Genomic DNA, 21,404 nt, shown 5'->3' with positions numbered 1-21,404 from the left:
AATATCAACATGAAATTTCAGTGTGGCTTCAGGCACAGAACACTTCCAAATAAAACACAACTGTGTTGTTAAAACAAATAAAACAAGGGGATGTAATTGCAATCACTGCTTGCTTGTTTATTCATATTTCTGGCAACTCTCTTGACTGTTAGTTTTTTATTTATTTATTTGTTTGTTTGTTTGTTTATTTATTTATTTAACCTCTTTTTAACCAGGAAGTCCCATTGAGATTAAAAACCTCTTTGGCAAGGGAGTCCTGGCCAAGAAGCAGCAAAAAGTATCAGTTACAACTAAAGTATTAATTATAACAACTAACAGTTAAAATAAACAATTACAATTACTAACAAATTATGAAAACAGTTACAAGTTAAAGATGCTGTCTCATGTGCTCTCAGTCTGGAGTTAAAGTCATTCAATGAAATAAGTTCTGTTAATTTCCAACTCGAAGTGTCACATACTCACTTTTAAAGTGTAGTACAGATTACATCTACAGTTTTATATTGTGTGCTTAGTAAATAGAATTGATCCTTGAATGTATATATATATATAGAGAGAGAGAGAGAGAGAGAGAGAGAGAGATTCTAGTGTGAGTTTATTTATTATGAGTTTTTTATGCGATAAAAAATACTTTAAATGTCACGTTAGGTATTATGACATAAACAATTTAGAAGATTATCCGTGATTCTATATGTTTACATTGTTGTAAGTATTTAAGCATTTATCAAAAGTCGGAACCCTGGCACCGCAGATATTCGGATTCAGTCGGATTTTACAGGATGATCTGAATCACGCGTCTGGGGTCAGATCATTCCAGCCAAACGTTCTGTACCGTTGGTAAGTAAAGTCAAACGAATCTGATCCCAGATCGGTGTCTGCAGACGTTTGCCGCTACAGAGTGGTAAACAAAGGGCGCGCAAATCTCCCTACTCTAGCGCGAGAGCGCCGCACGGCACCTGCTGCATCACTCCGGTTGGCTATTTGATATGTCAGTTACACTTAGCCCCGCCTCTTTATGATTATCATTGGTCAACGGCGCAGATGTCTGCGCTACCGTTACCGCGATTCGTCACAGTACCAGTTCTATGCCCGTTTTAGGGCGGAAAGCCTCCGTGATATTCATGAGGCGGGTCTGAGACTCGCTTTCATGGTTTGATTGGAGTCGTTTCTCTTTGAGGTTTGACTAAAACCTGTCTGGTCGTACCTGATTGGTCTGCTAGCAGGAAGCCCTGTTTCGGAGCTGAAGCCGTCGTCTTGCCCTCAGTGCTCTCTACTTTATTCTCACCGAGAAGTGTGTGCGGCTTCACTGAGACAGCAAGGCAATGATAAAAGCCGCATATGCGGTAGGCTACACACCTCTCTGGCAGGAAAATATCCAAGAAACAGACTCATCCTGGTTCTTCTCACAACACAGCCTTATCCATTTCTCAGAGCAGAACCTGAAGGTGAGACATCTAATTACCTTTAACCTAATCCAACTCGTAAATAACCAGTGCAATATCCTTTAACGTATCATATTTCAGCGAAGCTGGCCAGCCTCGCTTGGTTAGTCTATATGCGGTGGCTTAACGTCTAAACATGAAACATTAGGGGGACGACAGACGTTTATGTTGGCCTGATCTTTTAACGCCTTCGGTGAGAGGCTTACATCGAAGTAAATAGCTGAAAAACAGTCTGTTTTACTGTAAACGATTTGGACCCATATAATGATAATAAGCATGGGCATATTTTTTATCATGTGTTATTCTAAGAAGAATTAAGTAATATTAATAGTGACGATGTGAAAATGTCTGATTTTTCTGGGTGCCACATGCAGCTTACAGAGTCAATTAAAGGGCTGTGGCTCATATGGTGGATCATATCTTCGGTTGAAGGCGTGGTTGTGTTCGTCAGTTTTTGTGCTGGAGCTCCAGGTTGAATATGCGGGATATTTATAGGGGTCACGCCGCATCTGTACGGCTCTGCAGCTGCGCTGTAATTCTCACAGCCAGTGGCTTAATAATGTCACTTTCCCTCACTGTCTGCTTTAACTACGCAGATGCCTCAATAACACCCTCGATGCACTGCCACTTCACATCAAAGCTGAGGAAAAGGCGTTTCCATCTCCCCCACCCGTTGAAAACACGCACAGTCACGCGCAGGCACCCACACATTAATTACACACAGAGACCCCCGCAGTGAATGACCTCAGTTCACACTCTGAAGGTATTGTCTGTGGGCCGCTGCTTAGTGTTCAGGGTGTTGCTATGGAGGAGGGCAGTCAGATTTTGGCAACTCCAGCTGCTGCAGGAGGAGTTTGCTGGTTAGTCCACGCTGTACTGCGACAACCTGAGGTCTCTGTGTGCAGGCCATGTGTATGTGTGTTGCTTGAGATCGCATTGATGGGGCTAAGCAGCATCAGATGATAAAACTGATCAAATTTAGCTGCACTGAAACATTCTTTCAGTGTAAATGTCAAAAATAGTTTTGTTGAATTGTTTCTGTTATAAAGACATAGGAAGACCAATTCCTTAAATTCATTTATTTATCAATAAATCACATTACTGAAATGGGAAAACTGTTCATTTATCCTGTAAAGGAAGTATTACCCCAAACCTGATAGGGCTTATTTTGTAGCAAACAAGAGTTTCCACTCCTTAAGTACATGACATAAGATGTGATAACTATATAATATTCACAGAACCTACCTTTAGGTTAACATTTGTTAAATACTGTGGTGCCCGGCTGCCTGGGCACATGTGAACTAACTATGCATTTGAGATCTGATTTTTGTGATTTTTGCCTCTAACAGTTTTTGATCTGAGCGCAACTGGAAGAGCGCGGAAACTGAAAAAGAATCAGCACACTGTTCATCTTTCCCCCCCCTTTTTTTGTTTTTAAGTCATTGACTCATATTCTAAAACAATAACTTTTAAAAAGAGATGCACATTTTAATGTCACTGGGATTGCATAGTTTCCAAGCTGACTGGCTGGGTGTTGGCAACTCTTTTGTCAACATGATTACTCCACACCCAGAGAGTTGTATTGGAGTTAACAGGTGTGCTGACAACAAGGTTGGGAACAGACAGAAAGACAGGAAAAGACTGAGACTGAGCTTCATAGCAAGAATCAGGCCTGATGACATACCTGCAGAGGTATTGAGATGCCTCATAGCACATTCACTTGTACAAGCCAGCACAATAGACTGCTTGTCAGATCAAAGTTGAAGTTTGTGTTGTCCCCAGAGCTTATTGGCTCACCATTCAACCACATGCAGTTCACACCTCAAGGTACCACAAATTTGTATGAGCTACTTCTCCAGTCCGCTAAAATAGTTTAAGATGTAGTGGCTAATATGTGTATATGCTTAAATAATTCTAATCTTTAGAAGGTTTTTTTAAGAACTGTAATTAATCATTTTTTATGATCCTCATTTCTATTATACAATAATTATATTGTTATTCATTTGATTGTTTTGTCTATAGAAAGTAGAGGTTGAAGGAGAACACAATGACATCTAGAAATGTCCCCTTTTGTCCCACTGAATCTCAAAACTTACCCATATTCAGTTTATCATAACAGAGGACTATGTATCACCATGAGAAGCTTTCTCAGAATTATTGCTGTGCAGTATTCTTACTTGTCGAATCAAATATAGAAACGTCCTGTTGTAGTGCTGCTGTTAGTCTGACTGTGGTGCCTTCATGTGTCCAAGCTGTAAACACTTTTAGCAACTGACACCTTGCCCTCACAGGACACTGGCCTCCAAAGGCGACTCAGCATTTTGGCTCTACTTTGTCCACTTGACCTCTGTGAATTCCTCTTTAGGAAGTTTACCTCTATAGGGTTCAGTGGCCTGCAGATAAACAGTGTTTCATTTTCTATCGCTTAACTATAGACTCAGTTCATTTTAAACCTTTCTTCTCACTGACTTTCCTTGCTCCTCACCACCCCCTTCTTCCCCTACTGTCATGTCAGTTTACTTAGTCGATTGATGTGTCTCGCTGTGCATCCACCCTTGCACCCAGAAACCTCTCTCTCTGTCTTCCATTTCTGTCTTCCCCTTGATTTGCTGTGTCTCTCAATTAGGCCATCCCGGCACAACCTCAGCTGGATATGGCCTGCATGCTACTTGCGTGCTACTACAGCTCTTGCTAAAGGCATGAGTGGGTGTGCATGAAGTGTGTGATATCTTGACACAGAATCACATCAGTGTCATCATCCACCAGTCCTGGATGTCAGCCACTCAGAAATGGTTCAAACTGGGGTTCACCTCTTATCGCTTCTTCTTGTTTTCTCTCCTCATCCAGTGCCAGTAGTACCATGACCAGGCCAACAGGGCGCGGTGCCAATGATGTCACCCGCTTCCTGTCATCAGGCGGAGGATCTGGGTCCCCAAACTCCAGCTCCTCCGTGTTCTCCGCTGCTAGCCAGGCCGACTGGGCAGCCAAGAGGCTGGTGTGGGTGCCGTCAGAGAAGCATGGCTTTGAGGTGAGTCATGCTGAGAAGCGTCGGATTTATCACAAACATCCAACTTTAATCTGTTATCACCTTCTCAGCAGTGACACTTCTATTCTCATGTGTTGCATCAGGTCTTAATTGTTTACAAAGGAGTTGTGAGAATAAACACTTTTCAGGGATTAAAGGGAGTTTTTACAACCTTTCCTCGTGTTTTTACTTTCTTATGTCTGGGTATTACTCATCTTGTAAATAATTAGCCCCAAGTGTGCTCCCTCAACTAAAGGTGTGTCAGACTGGGGACATAAAGCAGCATAGGGTGTGTGACCAGCTTTGTCTTTTTATGTGAAGATGAAAGTGCCCCATTTCTTTAACTTTTCGTCCTCCTGTCAGATTCCCTACTGGCACATAGCTATCACAAAACCCTTGTTATGATTTTGATTTGTTCAAGTAATTTGTTCAAGTACTTGGTGAAGTTTTCAGCATGCATATTTAAGGATGTGACACATGAATTTGATGTCCTGTCTCTGAGAGTCCCTCTCTCAGCTGGACTGGTTTCATAAAGAGCTCTATGAATAGAACAATACACTCCTTCAGCCTCCCAATGTTAAGGAGGCCGTAACAGAGACACTGACTTCATTTTACACTCATGTTCTGAGAATGGAGCTGTTGGGCAAATACACACACACACACACACAGATTACACAATGAAAGGTTCCCATCATCACACAGTTTCATATTCTGAGCTCGTACTTCTGTCTGACTAATATGCACCCACACACATGCAGACACACACTTTTATTTTACTTGTTGTGCATGCCAAGTAGCAGAGAGAATAAAGTGTAGTAGAGCAGGGTCCTGTGTCATGGTCATAGTCATAGTTCACTTCTTCTTGTGCAGCAAAACCCAGAAGAAAAGAGGTCCTCCTTGCTCTTCTCTGTCACCATCTATTTTGTCACAGTATGAACACAGTATATTTTTACAAACATACTGTGTAGGTCACATAGTTCACTATTTTGTTTGATATATACACTTTATACATGGTCTTTAGCTTCTGTTCTACTCAGAGTTGAATTTAAAATGTAACTTGCTTTACACAAGTAAGTTCATACACATTTCATGAATCATTTTTAGTCAGTCATTTTTAATAGAAGCGGTGACTGGAGAGTTTCTCTAATAAGATCTGAAGTTGCCACACAGACTCTTTTTAAAGATATATAAAGCTATTAATGACAAATTATCTGTGTTTTACAGAAGATTGTTGTGATCCCATTCACTGTATTTTGCCACCTAATTTTTTGACTGGAGTAAATGAAAACATGATGATCATTATGAAGATTCTTTAACGTCAAAGAATATAGAGAAAACGACCCCCTGCCACTATCTGTAACTTTTTCTTTGTTTACTCTCTTGTTCTCAGTCGGCCAGTATTCGAGAAGAGCGCGGTGATGAGGTGGAGGTAGAGCTCACAGACAGCCAGCGAAAGCTGACTCTGTCCAGGGAAGAGGTGCAACGGATGAACCCGCCACGCTTCAGTAAAGTTGAGGACATGGCCGACCTCACCTGCCTCAATGAGGCCTCGGTGCTGCACAACCTGAGGGAGAGATACTTCTCCGGCCTAATCTATGTAAGAGATGAAATAGCAAAGACATGTAGAGATGACTGCATTCAGCATAACACTGAGTCTATCACAACACACATGTGTGCAGTCTCTGATGTTATTATGTGTTGCACATGCATATGGCATCTCCTGTGTAACTGATATGCTGTGATAAGAGATGTGAGGACTCAGTTTACAAACTGGTTAGCACATATGGTGGCAGTGGGGACGTCTCTAGTTTCTGTTGCAGAAAAACGGGACAAAAGTTAAAACACCAGATATGATCGGGGTGTAAGAAACTCAGCTGATAACTGGATGTACAGTTTGAATAGAATAATGTAAAGGAAGTCAAATGTATTTAATGTTTAACTTTCTACTAATGGAATGATTATTGAGAGGGATAGAGAGGGTTAGATTATTCCAATGTCTCAGACAGGCATCGGACAATATAAGATAATACAGCACTGGTTATGCTTGTCAGTGACATTTCTGACTTTCAACACAGTTGGGATGGACTAAAAAAGCAGATATATTAGTAGTTGAATCTGAATGGACAAGTCATTTTGTTTACTTCTTTACTTTGATGCTCTGCAGACATATGACCAATCAGAAATATGGTACGTTGTCTTTCTATACTGTCCTATTTCTCCTCAGCTAAGAACTCTTAAAAATATTTTATTTAGCATTACATATTCTCAGTATTTATTGAGTGTCCAGGCTTCACAAGAATTCCAGAGACACTACTGAAGCAAAATGTGAATGCAGTATTACTGATCCAGTTACCAAACAGCATAGTGAGCCAGAAATCAGTGCAAACCTCTCTGTCCTGTGTTCTTTTGCAGACATATTCAGGGCTATTCTGTGTGGTGGTGAACCCTTACAAGAACCTGTCAATCTACACAGAGTCCATTGTTGAAATGTACCGTGGCAAAAAACGCCATGAGATGCCACCACACATCTATGCCATATCAGAAGCGGCCTATCGCAGCATGCTTCAAGGTAATCAACACTATCTGTCACTTGTGACTAATTGACTCTGTAGCTAATCTACAGATCTCATATCAACTCAGAGTGCTGCTCAGTATTATCTGTGACTGTATTCTTGACTTGTGGCTGTTATCAAGAAGCTTTAAAAGTGTAAAAAAAACTGGGCAAGACGGCATTTTTCACAACTGAGATTTCAGAGTACACCACTCCTTGCAGCAAACCTTGGAGCCAATTTTACAACTCTGCATTTTGTGCCAAGAATTGAACTCATTATTTTAATGGGCAACCTATCTGTCATGATGCCATGAGTATTCCCATCAAGCATTTAAAAGCAGTTAAGAGTTGATGGTGTAATGTCTACCTGAAATAATAAGACAGGACAGATGACAGTCTGTGCCTGTAGTAATTAATACCACCCCGAGCACCTTCGGGGTAGGTTGTAGGTGTGTACTACAGGGAATGAACTTGTAGAACGAGTATTAATTCTTGAGAAGACAACATGTGGGAATCTGAAAGGTAAATACCAGCAGAGTTAGAAACAATGTCCACCTATTGACTACCAGAGTTGCATGGTTTTGCAACCTGGAGAGACCAGTTCAACTGGCAACCAGCTTCTGACCTATAGTACTAATTGGTGAATGGACAACATTAATCATAGAACAATAAGAGATGTAAACACAGGTGAAGTTCTATTTACTTACATGATATTTATTACCCCTCAAAATTTAAGGCACGAGTCCTTGTGGGACTTCCTATAGTTTCTCATGCCCAGCTAGGGGGTTAGAGCTTTAGTGTAATATGAGCCAATATGAGAGATAGCAGTACAGCAGTACTGTGTATTACAGTGTGTACAGTGTATTATTTAAGGAATCACATGTTAGCTGGATTCATAGATCTTGTATAAGATTTTTTTGATGATTTGTAATGAGTTAAAGATCTATACAACGTTTTATTGTCCATCTAATTTCATGATGTTTTTCCCTTCCACAGACAGAGAAGATCAGTCAATCCTCTGCACGTGAGTAGCTCAAATGGGGGCTCTGGTGTTTCTATGTGAATGCTTTGTTGTTAACATGAGGAATATTTCTAGTGTGCTCACGCTAACATTATTGAAGTGTGTGTTGTCCTCATGATCTCCTATCATCTATCTGTTGTCATTTGGGTTTATTTGATTCTCACAAGTGCAAGATATTTATGTCCATGTTGCAGAAAGCAAATGCTTTATTTTTAGCACTAAGACTTTTATCTGTTCTGAGGCTTTTACATATTTGTTACAAGAGCTCACTTATGAATGCCGTTTCTATAGAGATAGTTAGAGAAATCTATCTAGGACATATTTTATTGTCACTGTAAATGCACTAATGAAAGCCTATGACAGAGTTCTCTTTATAACAAAAATATTTTAAGTTATAAGTCAATGCAAAGACCTGAAATATGAATGGAACACTCTTTCAGTCTTACAGTTTGTCTGCCTCATGCGTGCCTGTGGGCCTGCCAGTCATGTTTTCCTGCCATAATCTTCCTGGCATTGTCAAGAATCCCTCTTTAAATCCATCTTACAACAGTCTGAAGTTGTATTTGGAATAAGAAGTCTGCTTCTTTTAGATCTTTTACTGCTGCTATTTTTGCTCCTTTCTTCTTTATTCCTCACCAAAAGCAACAATACTGACACAGACTACATCCTTCACACCTGCTTTCTGTTTAGATCTGTGGCTTTGCATGCACCACATGGGCTCCATGTTTATTGTTTTAAAGACTGTGTTTGGCTACTTGCTCTTGTGTGTTCTCTCCCTATAACATTATAAACAACTTCCATTACTGAGACCATATGTTTTTAAGTCAACCATTTAGATCTAAAGTAGTATTTATTGTGTACCATTGTGTATTCCAGAGGCGAGTCTGGAGCTGGCAAAACAGAGAACACAAAGAAAGTAATCCAGTATTTGGCTCATGTTGCCTCCTCCCATAAAAGCGGCACTTTGGGTAGAAACAAGGAAGCTGTACAGGTAAGTTACTGTTGGAACACCACAGAAGTAAGACTGGGAGTGTGGCAGCTGGAAAATTAATGTAGAAGGAGCCCAGATATTTTATTGACTTACTGAGGACTCATTCCTTTTTACTGTTTGTGTAGAAGGTAAAAAATGAAAAAAAAAAAAAAAAAAAAAAAAAGTTAAAACCATTGCTTGACTATCACTGACTTTTGTTTAAGGATTTTCATTGATGACTTAAAGTGACCCGTGAGGTTAGTCAAAGACTAGTATTGTTTATAGCCAATGTTTCCTTAAAAAATAGACAAAAAAGCATTGTACATGTCCTTCAGGTCTAATAGTGACACCTTGTGTTTTCTTCCTCGTGGATCTTCTTACAAATATTTAAGAAGCTTGCAGTCTTCTTCCTTGTCTTTTCTGCTGCATTCCTGAGCTTCTTGTGAAGGTTAGCTGGACTGAAATGAAACATTTTCCACCGCTTATTAAAAGGATAGCTCTAAGAAGGAGCTCAAAAACTCCACAAGGAATTTTCATTTTCAGTTTTCTACAGTCTGCAGGATCTTCTCATATATAATCACTTTCCAGTTCATTTTATACTAGCTGATACTTAAAATATCATGCAGCTTTCTGTAGTTTACTTCAAAGTGGGGTTTCTTTTTCTACATTTCCTCTCTTTTTTCTTACCATCCTTCCTTCCTGCACTTGTTTCCCTTCATTCTCTTCTTTCTGCATGCTTAGATGGATGGCTCTAGGTCCTTAACAAGAGGCAGCACTCTGGTGAACAGGGTGAGTTAACTCTGTCCTGCTGCCCTGTCTTTCCCTTTGCTTTTTTCTGTCCTATTTTCTGCCTAATGAACCCTACAGTGATTCTGATTAACTCAGCAGAGTAACCTAAAACATTCAGACTGCCACTACTGATGTTGTTCTTCATTAATGGTCAAGCCTTGTGCTGTATATTTGATTTTTATCTTGTTTGTACTCTTTTTTTGTTTATTTGTTTTTTTGTTCCTGTGATTGTTGTCTTATTTGTCTTTTTGTTTTCTTTTTATTTCATCCATATGATCACCCATCCACCAAATATTCTCCCCCTCCTATACTTCATTTATTTTTTTCCACAATTCGCCAGAGTATGCAATATGTGAGTATGAAAGTATTTAGAAATCTTGGGATTTACTCGTGGGGAATCACATTCTGTAGAATGAAAACCTTCCTGGTAGAATTTACTGTACTTGATATGATTTTCTTTAAAACACAATGAAAATCATATCCTCCATCTTTCAGACTTTCATTTGAAAGCTCCGGGTTTTCTGGGTTTCTAGTTTGTCAAGTTTTGTCGGCTTCTTCTGGTTCGTTGGGTTTAGGGTTTGTTTCCTTTTCTAAATGACTTTCGAGAGCCACACGTAAATGCTGAACTGGGAGGAATTCTGTTGAAAATGTGGTTTTAATTACTGCAATGTATGTGTGTCTACAGTTTAATGATTGCAGATTTGGGTGTGTGAGTGGGTGCGGGTGAAATTTATATACTTTACTATTTGGCTTTGTCAATGTGTGCTGTACACACATTGTTTGCTTTGTGTTTTGTTGGCCTGTTGCTCTGTATATCTGTGTTGGTCGGCATATCTTGACAGCTTTTTTTTTTTTTACAGTATAAGCATCTTCTGTAGCAAGCTCCTTTCGTGCCGATCACTGGCTGCTGCTGCATCGACAGCTGCTGCACTGGCAATGCGACGACTGCAGTAATGCATTGCAGCTTGCTAGAATGAGCCAGTATGCAGCTGCAGCTTAAAAGTGGTTCTCAACAATGTCTTCATACATACCCATTTTAAGATAATAAGTCAAATTTTGATTTGAAACTCTAAAATAACAGTTTATAGAATATAGCTAAATAATATCTGAAATTATTTCCACGCTCTTATTTCTAAGTGCCCCCCAAAAAATGAGGCATTTCTTCTTATTTATGTTGAGAATCATTTGTTCTTCAATCTGAGAATGACATGATTGCTCTGGGTGCTTTTTTGGGACCTTAAAATGCATCAGTTCATGCCATCACTCTTTAGTGATGAGTCATGCATTTTTTTTTGGGTGTGTGTGTGTGTGTTTTACGTAACAAATCAATAGTTTAAATGGTGCATTTTAGTGGATGGGCCTTATGGTCTTTTACTGTTGTTTTCATCTCTGTGGTGTTGGGAAGCTGATCACATGTCTCCTGTGTGTCTCAGGGCGAACTGGAGAGACAGTTGCTGCAGGCCAACCCCATACTGGAAACCTTTGGCAATGCAAAGACTGTCAAGAACGACAACTCCTCTAGATTTGTAAGCTCTGTCACTGGTCAAAGAGTCACCTCCATCTTTTAAGGAGGGGTTTTTAATCATAACTGCAAACTTTAAATGTCCTAAAATATAAAGCGCTTCTCCTTATTTGTCAGGGTAAATTCATCCGCATTAATTTTGATGTGGCGGGATACATTGTTGGTGCCAACATTGAGACCTGTATCCTTTTTTTCTTCCCCTTTGTATGTTACTAAAGCGTTTTGAAAGAACTATACACATTTATTCTCAAATTAAGCTCTTTTTTTGCTTTTACAACATCTGTAGTTTTCTGAAAAGATATTTCAACAATAGTTTGATGTTAATTTCATTAGTTTGGTGCTTTCTAAAACCAACATTTTGATTATTGATTATGCTTGTAGATTGCAAAAGCCTGTATGTAGAAGCACTAAATTAAAACAAACAAAAAAAAAGGTTTAGATGATCTGCATGCTTGTTTTGAACTGACAAAGAAATTAGTACAACAGGGTCTTTCCCAACAGGAAGGCCATTTTCAACTGGCCATATCCATAACTATTAAAATCCAGACCTCCTTGAAAAGTCCCGGGCCACCCGTCAGGCCAAGGATGAGCGGACCTTTCATATCTTTTACCAGTTATTATGTGGAGCCTCAGAAGAAACCCGGGGTGAGGAAATACTAAAGAATATATTGTACTAAAAATGCATGTTCATCTTGTGTGATTTAATCTCTCTGTTTCATCTTCATTAGCGGACTTGCTCCTTGGAAGTGCTGATGAGTATCGTTTCCTCAGTGGAGGCTCCATTCCTGTTCCTGGTCAGAGCGATTCAGAGAATTTCACTCAGACCATGGACTCCATGGCTATAATGGGCTTCACCCCCGAGGAATTACTATGTAAGAAAGAGGATTAAAGAAAAGTGAAAAAGATAAAATTAATTATCATATTTCTTTCTTGCTATTAATCACTTCTGATCTCCCTGTCTTATCTCACCTCAGCCATGCTGAAGGTGATCTCTGCTGTGCTCCAGTTTGGAAACATATCCTTTATGAAGGAGAAGAACCAGGACCAGGCCTCCATGCCTGATAACACAGCTGCTCAGAAACTGTGCCATCTGCTGGGCATCAACGTGCTGGAGTTCACCCGTGCCATCCTCACACCAAGGATAAAAGTGGGCCGAGAATATGTGCAGAAGGCCCAGACGAAAGAACAAGTATGATCTTTATCTGCAAGGCATCTGTGCCCGTACAGGTAAAGTGACTCTACAGTCTAGTTAACTGTGTATATCTACTCATATAGGCTGACTTTGCCATTGAGGCCTTGTCCAAGGCAACATACGAGCGTCTGTTCAGATGGCTGGTCCACAGAATCAACAGAGCTCTTGACCGCAGACAGAGACAGGGAGCCTCCTTCATTGGCATCCTTGATATCGCTGGATTTGAGATATTCCAGGTAAATTTTTGTGATTATGGTTTGTTTGGGGAATGTAGTGGAGTGGGCAGGTATCTATGTAAATACAGGCCTATGCATGCTCTGCTATAGTTGTATTATACCTATTGAATCTTTGTTTGCTTTCCTAACTCCCTCATCTACAGCTAAACTCCTTCGAGCAGCTATGCATCAACTACACCAATGAGAAGCTGCAGCAGCTCTTCAACCACACCATGTTCATTCTGGAGCAGGAGGAGTATCAGAGGGAGGGCATTGAATGGAACTTTATTGACTTTGGCCTGGATCTTCAACCCTGCATTGACCTCATTGAGAGACCAGTACATTTTACACACTAAAAATGTTCTTATCTGTCAACTAATGAGAATGTAGATGCTAAGACCTGAAATGTGCCCTCCAATGTAGAGTCATGCCTTATGTGATTCGCTGTGGTTAATTGCATGCATTGAAGAAAGAAGCACATTCTCTGTTTGCTATTTTTAATGATGAAACCCAGATTTCCCGATAATTCTTTCGCTGTTCTTGTCAGGCTCACCCACCTGGTGTTCTGGCCCTGCTGGATGAAGAGTGCTGGTTCCCCCGGGCTACAGACCGCTCATTTGTGGAGAAACTGTCTGCTGAGCAAGGCAGCCATCCAAAATTTTTCAAATCAAAGCAGCCACGTGGAGAAGCTGACTTCTCTATCATTCATTATGCTGGAAAGGTAACCCTTACTTTTCCCCTTCATCCACCTTTTTGCTGTTAAAACAAACCATGTTGCGAGTATCTTGAGTAAAGTTACATCTCACCTTTGGTCTCTACCACATGACCTCCTCTACCTCAGGTGGACTACAAGTCCGATGAGTGGTTAGTGAAGAACATGGATCCTCTGAACGACAACGTGGCGTCTCTTCTCCATCAGTCATCTGATCATTTTGTGTCTGAGCTGTGGAAGGAGGGTGAGATTAATCACTCAGACTTTCACTCACTGCTTTCTACATTTAGTTTTTCAACTTTCATCACTTGGCAATGAATAAGATTTTATTTACCTTTAACTTTAAAAGCAAAATATTTCCATCTTTAGAAGTCTGATATGATGTTTGTTTTTTTTCAGGTGAAACTGTATTAACTTTACTGCATTTTTGTTTTTCCCTCTTTATCATGCTGCTCTCACTGCTATTACTTTCCTCTGTTCTTCCTCCATTTGTCTTCTTCCTGTTTGCTGTTTTCCCATTTTCTTCTCTGCCTTTCTCTTCCCTCTGCACTAATTTGGTGCCCACTTGGTTTCCTCCTGTTCTTTCCTCAAATCTTGGTCCCTGTGCTCTTCTGCTTCCTGCATCAGATATTCAAACTCTTCCTCGTGTCTACTTCTTTGACTCCTATGCCACGCTACAGACTAATGGCTCTGACAGTAGGTTTTTTTCCTTGCCAGCCATAACTTTTTTGTTTTCTCCCTGCTCCGTTTGTGATTGTGGCGTGACTTTTTTGTCATGTTTGTCTCTGTTTTTGTTGATATTTATATTTTAGTATCATACATTTTGTATAATACTGTTGGTGTGCTGCTCTCTACTTGCTCTTTCCACAAGATTTGGCTTATAGTAACAGTGCTGTGACTGCGTGATGCTTTTTTCATTCATAAAGATAAATAACTCCCTCATTTTGTAGAAATAGAATAGTGTCAAGGTAACAGCATGCTCATACCAAAGGTACGTTCGGGATTACATAAAAGCTGTCTATGCAGTAGTGCTACAAACTACAACTGGAGGTTTTATTAAAGCTAATTTAACATCTGGCTAAGGATAACAGTAAAAAGATTAGTTATCTGGCTAGCAGGCTGATTTTGACTAACATAGCATTATCCCTGGAAAAAACAAATAAACAAAACAAACCACACAGCCAGCAATGTGATCCTGAATTAGCTCTATTTACCGGCAATTTCTATTTCTAAACTTGTGTTTCTTTAGACACCCATAGCATCGATGTGCTCATTTTTTTGTAAATATTTGGTTGACTGAGAAATTGAAGTTATTTGAAAAAGGAAATATAATTATGAAAGAAAACTGTCAAGCGATTATTTACCTAAAATTGCATCTGATGATGCAGAGAATACCTGTTGTGTAGAATCTGTGTTTAAACAAAAATGCTAAACAGTTTTTTTTTGTTTTTTTGTCTTCTGCTACCTTAAATGAACTAAAATATGTATAACTATTGACACAATAAACAAGTCATTATGAGACAGTATTACTTGCTTTTAAGTTCTATATTATTTAAAGTAGCAATCTCAACACAGGTGACATCAGGAACAAAATAAAAATCCTGTTATATCCTTTTCAGGCAAACATCTAGTCATGCCTGTCTGAACATGCCCAAAGCTAACAGGTTAAGCTTGAAAGGCTTTACAAACAACAAAGCCTGTGTGTGTATTTTACTGGGTCCACAAAAGTACGCTATTAGTACTGCCTTTAAAACCATTTGAGTTTCAAATCCATGGATATCCTTCTTTGTTCACAATCTTGATGTGACAGGCAATCAGTATGTAATACACTCCGACATAAAATTTCCAATCATGTCTCTCCAACCTAAACTTACTGATAATTGCTAATAAACTTATACCTGGTTTTCTGCTTTCATCCAGTGGACAGGATCATTGGTCTGGACCAGGTGTCATCAGGGGAGAATAGTGGGCCAGTCACTTTTGGAGCAGCTGGACTGAAGACAAAGAAGGGAATGTTTCGGACTGTTGGTCAACTCTACAAAGAGTCTCTCACCAAGCTGATGGCCACGCTCAGAAACACTAACCCTAACTTCCTGCGCTGCATTATCCCCAACCATGAAAAGAGGGTGAGAAGGCTGAAATAGAAGAAACCTGAAGTAAAGCTGACATAATATCTGACTGTTTTGTTTTTCTTGTTTGCTCCTGTGCTTAATGCCTTCTTCTGTATTCCTCAGGCTGGAAAGCTGTCCCCCCACCTGGTTCTGGACCAGCTGAGGTGTAACGGTGTTTTGGAGGGGATTCGTATCTGCAGACAAGGCTTCCCGAACCGCATCGCATTCCAGGAGTTCAGACAGAGGTGTGTGTTTGTGATTGCCTTTTTTATGAGTTTTTGCTAAACACATTAGCTTTTTCTCTCTCTTCTTCTTTCTGTTTCTCACACATGATACAAAATTAAAAAACATCGCTGACATCTTCTAATAATCCTTTTTACAAATCCTCACTCAAACACACACGTATATTCTAACCTATTCCTTTCAGATATGAGATTCTCACTCCTAATGCCATCCCACGTACCTTCATGGATGGCAAACAGGCTTCAGAGCTCATGGTAGGTAAAAAGAACTCTAAACTCATAATGTGATGTGCAATCATGGAGACTGATATTAACTGCTGTTAACTCTCCCCATTCAGATAAAAGCTCTTGAGCTGGATCACAACCTGTTCAGGGTGGGTCAGAGTAAAGTCTTCTTCAGAGCTGGAGTTCTGGGTCATCTGGAGGAAGAAAGAGACCTGAAGATCACAGACACCATCATACGCTTCCAGAGCGCTTCCAGAGGATTTCTTGCACGCAAGTACGACTTTGGTTGAGAGCAAACATTAGCAGAGAGATCGACTGAGTTAAGATAGACCCATCAATATATCAAATAATCTGGCTGATTAATTTTTTTTAGATAATGGGCATCAGGCATTTTATTCTCAAGGCTTTCTAAACAAAACATTAAGATGTTCAGTGCAAATAGCCTTGTAAGTATTACAGCTATGAAATTATGTTGACATTTATTCAGTTGATTAACATCCTCATATGAAATGTATGTACAAGCGGTAGGATGCTACTAGCACAGCTTTACTTAAGAAACAATGTCAACATAAGGATGCTGTATTAATGTTAGGTCATTTTAGGTGTGTTGTTTTTGTTATTAAAAGGTTGTTTTCCCTTCAAATAACCGTAATATTATGGCACTGACACTATAAAATCCATTGTTCTATAAATAGTAATTACCGACCTTAGAAGAATCCGCACTGACTGACCATTCGTGCTCAGGCTAAAATGAATTCAGCATTATTAAATGCACAGTACTGTTTTGCATAAATAGTGACACATCATTGTTTTTTTTGGAATTTCTTATATTTACATTGAATTTTACTTATAAGACAGAAAACAAAAATAAAGATGAACTGGACCTTGCTTGAATAATTGGCAATCTTTTTCTAAATCTTTTAAAGGGACAGATGAAAGCATACATGCCACATAGCACAGACGTGGTTTTCTCCATAAGTGCTGCGTTGTTGCTGCAAAAGTTGCAGTTGTGTATTTTGCTCCTAAAGACTTATTAATATTTAATCTTTTGTCAACATGTGTTAGTGGCAGAGTTGCAACTGCATAAAAAGGTATTTTTAAAGCTTTTGAAGGCATGTGAAATAAAAGTGATTAAAGTTTTACAATTATATTGAAGAAATAAAATATTTTCTGTAATTATGCATTTATTAAACTAATTTAATTTTTCTCTGCTGCTTTGAGATGTGTCACATGTTACCTTGATATGGCCATGTGTGTTTGCTGATTGTTTTATTTTGTCTCAGGGCCTTTATGAAGAAGCAGCAGCAGCTGAGTGCTCTGAGGGTGATGCAGAGGAACTGTGCTGCTTACCTTAAGCTCAGGAACTGGCAGTGGTGGCGGCTGTTTACCAAGGTGCACACAACCACGTCACAAGATTAATATGAAATAAGTAACACAGGCTTCTTTAAGTGGTATATTTTTAAGCATATTTAGAAACTTTGGAAATATATTTTGCTTGAACTTTGTTTATTCTCGTTGCAAAAATATAAATATGTGCTGAGATCTGACTAAGAATATTTACAGAAGGTGTGTGGTCGGCATAGTGAAAATCCCAAAAAAGACTTAAAATCTGGCCTTTGATTTCTGTCAAACAGGTGAAGCCCTTGCTGCAGGTGACCCGCCAGGATGAGGAGATCCAGGTCAGAGAAGCCGAGCTCCAGAAGGCCAAGGATAAACTCACTCGAGCAGAACAAGACTACACCGAGCTGGACAGGAAGCATGTTCAGGTAAATTAACCCCATCCGTGCTCTGCTGCCTTTCCTCCTCTACCTACCTCTTTGCATTTCAATTAGAGTATCACTCCTTACTCCTCCTCCCTCACTCTTTCACACTTTCTAGCTTTTGGAGGAAAAATCTGTGCTGGCTGACCAGCTGCAGGCGGAGGCAGAACTGTTTGCAGAGGCAGAGGAGATGAGAGCCAGGTTGGCCAGCCGGAAGCAGGAGCTGGAGGAAGTTCTGGGGGAGCTGGAGAGTCGACTGGAGGAGGAAGAGGAGAGGAGTTTACAGCTAACCAATGAGAAGAAAAGAATGCAGCAGAATGTACAGGTTAGGAGGAGAGATATACAGTTTAATGGTTTGTAATGTGAAGTTGAAATTGGGGCTGAATGTACATTTGGTCCCTTTGGTGCATTTGGTTTTTTTTGTCAGGACCTGGAGGAGCAGCTAGAGGAAGAGGAAAGTGCCAGACAGCGCCTCCTGCTGGAGAAGGTTACCTTGGAGACCAAAGTGAAGAGTCTTGAGACAGATCTGCTGACTGCCGTGGAGCAGAGAGACCGACTCATCAAGGTGGACGTCACGTATAAACTTTGATATTGTTTGTGTGTCTACGTGTGTTGCAGTGTAGCTGTACTGTACATATGACTTAAACACATATATTCTATGTGTTGCATGCTTTTCTCTGAGCAGGAGAAGAAACTGTTGGAGGAGCATCTAAGTGAGGTGACCGACCAACTCACTGAGGAGGAAGAGAAAACAAAAAGTCTCAATAAACTTAAAAACAAACAGGAGGCTGTCATTGCTGACCTTGAGGGTAAGCGTTCTCCATGACTTTAGGGAAGCATCTTGAAGCATCTTTAATATTTGCTCTTTAGACTTTTTTTTAATTATATTTAAAAAGAAAAACGTATTTTATATAAAAATATTACCCTACGCATTGTTTTGATTTATTATGACAGTAAACAATTCCCCTAATGAGGCTCTGATTTTAGTTTCTAGTTTAAAGTTTATTACAAAATTACATTTATTTTGTTAATTAAAAAAAAAAAATAAAAGGCTTAACCACTTTGTAATTGTCAAGTTAATATCAGTTTCTCTCCATCACCATTTGCAGAGCGTCTGAAACGTGAGGAGCAGGGCCGCTTAGAACAGGAAAAGTGGAAAAGGAGGATGGAGAATGAGTCGCTGGAGGCTCAGGAGCAGCTGTCCGACCTGGGTATGCTGGTTGCTGAGCTGAGGGGCACTCTGGCTCAAAAGGAGAAGGAAATCACAACCTTGCAGGGCAGGTGAGACTCAGTAGAAAGTATTATACAAATAAGAGTCTGTGATAACCCTTTGATACTCCTGTTTCATTCTCTTGTGTTTGTTTTTCACTCCGTCAGGTTGGAGGAAGAAGGTGCACGCCGTGCTGAAGCTCAGAAGGCACTGAGGGAGGCCTTATCCCAAGTGTCTGAGCTGAAGGAGGAAGTGGAGAATGAACGAGGGATGAGGGAAAGAGCAGAGAAACAGAGACGAGATCTGGGCGAGGAGTTGGAAGCTCTTAGAACTGAGCTAGAGGACACACTGGACACCACAGCTGCACAGCAGGAGCTAAGGTAAACATGGGTTGAAATTCAGGCTATGAAATAGAAATTCTGGCATATTGTGTTATTGTTCTAAGATCAGGACTGAATTGTTTACTAATGGGGAAATAATTATTGACTTATTTCAATCTTTCTACATTTCCACAGGTCTCGTCGTGAGGCAGAATTAAGTGAACTTCAGAGATGTGTTGAAGATGAGACCCGTCGCCACGAGGCCCAACTATCAGAACTCCGAATCAAACACAGTGCTGCCATAGACAACCTTCAGGAGCAGCTTGACAACAGCAAGAGAGTAGGGGAAACATGTATTCAAGCAAAAAATGCATAGCCAAAAATGAACCATCACCAACCACGTGTATCTTTTAGGCACGTCAGTCCCTTGAGAAAGCCAAAGTCTTGCTGGAGGAGGAGAGGCAGAATTTGTCTTCTGAGCTTAAAAGCCTTCAAGCGAGCCGCACAGAGAGCGAAAGAGGTCGTAAGAGGGCTGAGGGTCAGCTGCAAGAGCTCAGCGCCAGACTGACCCAGGCTGACAGAGAGCGGGAGGACAGGGAGGAGAGGTTGCAGAAGCTGCAGGTGCAAATGGACACAAATTCCCCTACATTAAACATGACATTTAGGTTCCTTTCCTTTGTTTCTATTTGTATGTTTTTGTATTTACAAATGCTTCTTACACTGCAGTAAAGGAAAGATAGTCTCAAGTCCTTTTCTAGAAAGGAATTAACTCTTATATTTAACTCTATTTCTTTCAGTCTGAGATTGAGTCTCTCTCCAGCAATTTGTCTTCCTCTGACCACAAATCTCTTCGCCTTGCTAAAGAAGTCAGCAGCCTGGAGAGTCAGCTGCATGATGCAAAGGTAAGAAAAATACATAAACAGCTGAATTAACTCAAGTACAGGTACTTTTTGACAACTTTTACTGTGAAAGTGGCACAATTCTATAAAATCATGAGGAAAATAGTATTTTTTTTTTTAGGAAAAGGGTTTTTTGCTCCAGTTTCTGTTTCAAAAACACCCACACATGGACAGTCTGTTTCACGGAGGCCTTTGTCCTTTTTTTCTGCTATTAGGAGCTGCTGCAAGATGAAACTCGTCAGAAGATGTCTTTGGCCTCAAGGGTGCGAGCTCTGGAGGAGGAGAAGAACGGATTGATGGAAAGACTCGAGGAGGAGGAGGAAAGAGCTAAAGAGCTCACCAGGCAGATTCAAACACACACCCAGCAGGTAAATAGAAATAAAAATGTTACATTATGTTTTGGTAGATATCCTTTAACATAGATCCATATAAATCATTAAAATAGATGTAACAATGACATTTATCACTTCGACCTCTGCTCAACTTCTACAGCTTGCAGAGCTACGTAAGCAGTCAGAGGAGGTGAGTACGGCAGTAGAAGTTGGAGAGGAGACACGCAGGAAGCTCCAAAGGGAGCTGGACAGCACCCTCCAAAGAGAGCGACAGAAGGAGGAAGAGAAGGAAAGAGTGGAAAGGCAGAGGGAGCGACTAAGGGAGGAAATAGAGGACATGACAATTGCCCTGCAAAGAGAGAGGCAGAACTGTACAGCCCTTGAAAAGCGGCAGAAGAAATTTGACCAGGTGAGAGCCATAACTGTTAGCTCTTACGCGCAGGTTGTAGAAATCATACAGAGCCGATATTCCCGAGGCAATTTTCCACGTCTGTAACTTTTCTTCCATCATCCTCTCAGTGTCTGGCAGAGGAGAAGGCTGTGAGTGCTCGTCTGGCAGAGGAGAAGGACAGAGCAGAAGCAGACAACAGAGAGAAAGAGACAAGATATCTAGCACTTTCCCGATCCCTCCAGGTAAAATCTTTGAGAGAATGCATCTATGTTTTTTAGGCATTGGTCATTTTATGGCTAACCCTCTATAATGCCATATGTAGGAAGTCCAGGACCAAAGAGACGAGCTAGAGAGGACCAACAAGCAGCTCCGTCTGGAAATGGAGCAGCTTGTAAACCAACAGGATGATGTTGGCAAAAATGTAAGAATCTGAGTTTTCTGACTTCTTTTTTTTAATCACTTTCAGCTTTCAGTGAGT

General features: G+C 40.3%; 1 protein-coding gene across 4 annotated transcripts in view; it reads left to right on the top strand.

The window, feature by feature from the left end:
- Positions 1-1,143: 1,143 nt before the first annotated feature.
- The window catches only part of myh14 (myosin, heavy chain 14, non-muscle), a 28,080-nt gene continuing 7,819 nt past the window's right edge, over positions 1,144-21,404 (top strand). The window contains exons 1-35 of one of the 4 annotated variants that reach the window (XM_041987518.1): positions 1,144-1,442; positions 4,287-4,467; positions 5,855-6,061; positions 6,877-7,033; positions 8,012-8,039; positions 8,913-9,027; positions 10,136-10,147; positions 11,229-11,321; positions 11,435-11,498; positions 11,864-11,962; positions 12,046-12,189; positions 12,292-12,506; positions 12,593-12,745; positions 12,889-13,062; positions 13,272-13,445; positions 13,566-13,680; positions 14,064-14,132; positions 15,357-15,562; positions 15,671-15,792; positions 15,975-16,044; positions 16,128-16,288; positions 17,298-17,406; positions 17,649-17,780; positions 17,893-18,099; positions 18,202-18,339; positions 18,460-18,583; positions 18,884-19,055; positions 19,152-19,364; positions 19,500-19,644; positions 19,719-19,925; positions 20,102-20,206; positions 20,419-20,571; positions 20,696-20,944; positions 21,055-21,168; positions 21,249-21,347. In XM_041987518.1, coding sequence (XP_041843452.1) covers positions 4,300-4,467; positions 5,855-6,061; positions 6,877-7,033; positions 8,012-8,039; positions 8,913-9,027; positions 10,136-10,147; positions 11,229-11,321; positions 11,435-11,498; positions 11,864-11,962; positions 12,046-12,189; positions 12,292-12,506; positions 12,593-12,745; positions 12,889-13,062; positions 13,272-13,445; positions 13,566-13,680; positions 14,064-14,132; positions 15,357-15,562; positions 15,671-15,792; positions 15,975-16,044; positions 16,128-16,288; positions 17,298-17,406; positions 17,649-17,780; positions 17,893-18,099; positions 18,202-18,339; positions 18,460-18,583; positions 18,884-19,055; positions 19,152-19,364; positions 19,500-19,644; positions 19,719-19,925; positions 20,102-20,206; positions 20,419-20,571; positions 20,696-20,944; positions 21,055-21,168; positions 21,249-21,347 — 4,713 coding nt within the window. In that variant the 5' untranslated portion in view covers positions 1,144-1,442; positions 4,287-4,299. The remainder of the gene's footprint in view (positions 1,443-4,286; positions 4,468-5,854; positions 6,062-6,876; positions 7,034-8,011; positions 8,040-8,912; positions 9,028-10,135; positions 10,148-11,228; positions 11,322-11,434; positions 11,499-11,863; positions 11,963-12,045; positions 12,190-12,291; positions 12,507-12,592; positions 12,746-12,888; positions 13,063-13,271; positions 13,446-13,565; positions 13,681-14,063; positions 14,133-15,356; positions 15,563-15,670; positions 15,793-15,974; positions 16,045-16,127; positions 16,289-17,297; positions 17,407-17,648; positions 17,781-17,892; positions 18,100-18,201; positions 18,340-18,459; positions 18,584-18,883; positions 19,056-19,151; positions 19,365-19,499; positions 19,645-19,718; positions 19,926-20,101; positions 20,207-20,418; positions 20,572-20,695; positions 20,945-21,054; positions 21,169-21,248; positions 21,348-21,404) is intronic. The other 3 variants (XM_041987519.1, XM_041987520.1, XM_041987521.1) reach the window with 3 other exon arrangements.

The sequence above is a fragment of the Melanotaenia boesemani genome, chromosome 6, assembly GCF_017639745.1.
Source record: "Melanotaenia boesemani isolate fMelBoe1 chromosome 6, fMelBoe1.pri, whole genome shotgun sequence".
NCBI lineage: Eukaryota > Metazoa > Chordata > Actinopteri > Atheriniformes > Melanotaeniidae > Melanotaenia > Melanotaenia boesemani.
The sequence above is the reverse complement of the archived record's forward strand: the minus strand, read 5'-3'. Positions and strand labels throughout refer to the sequence as shown.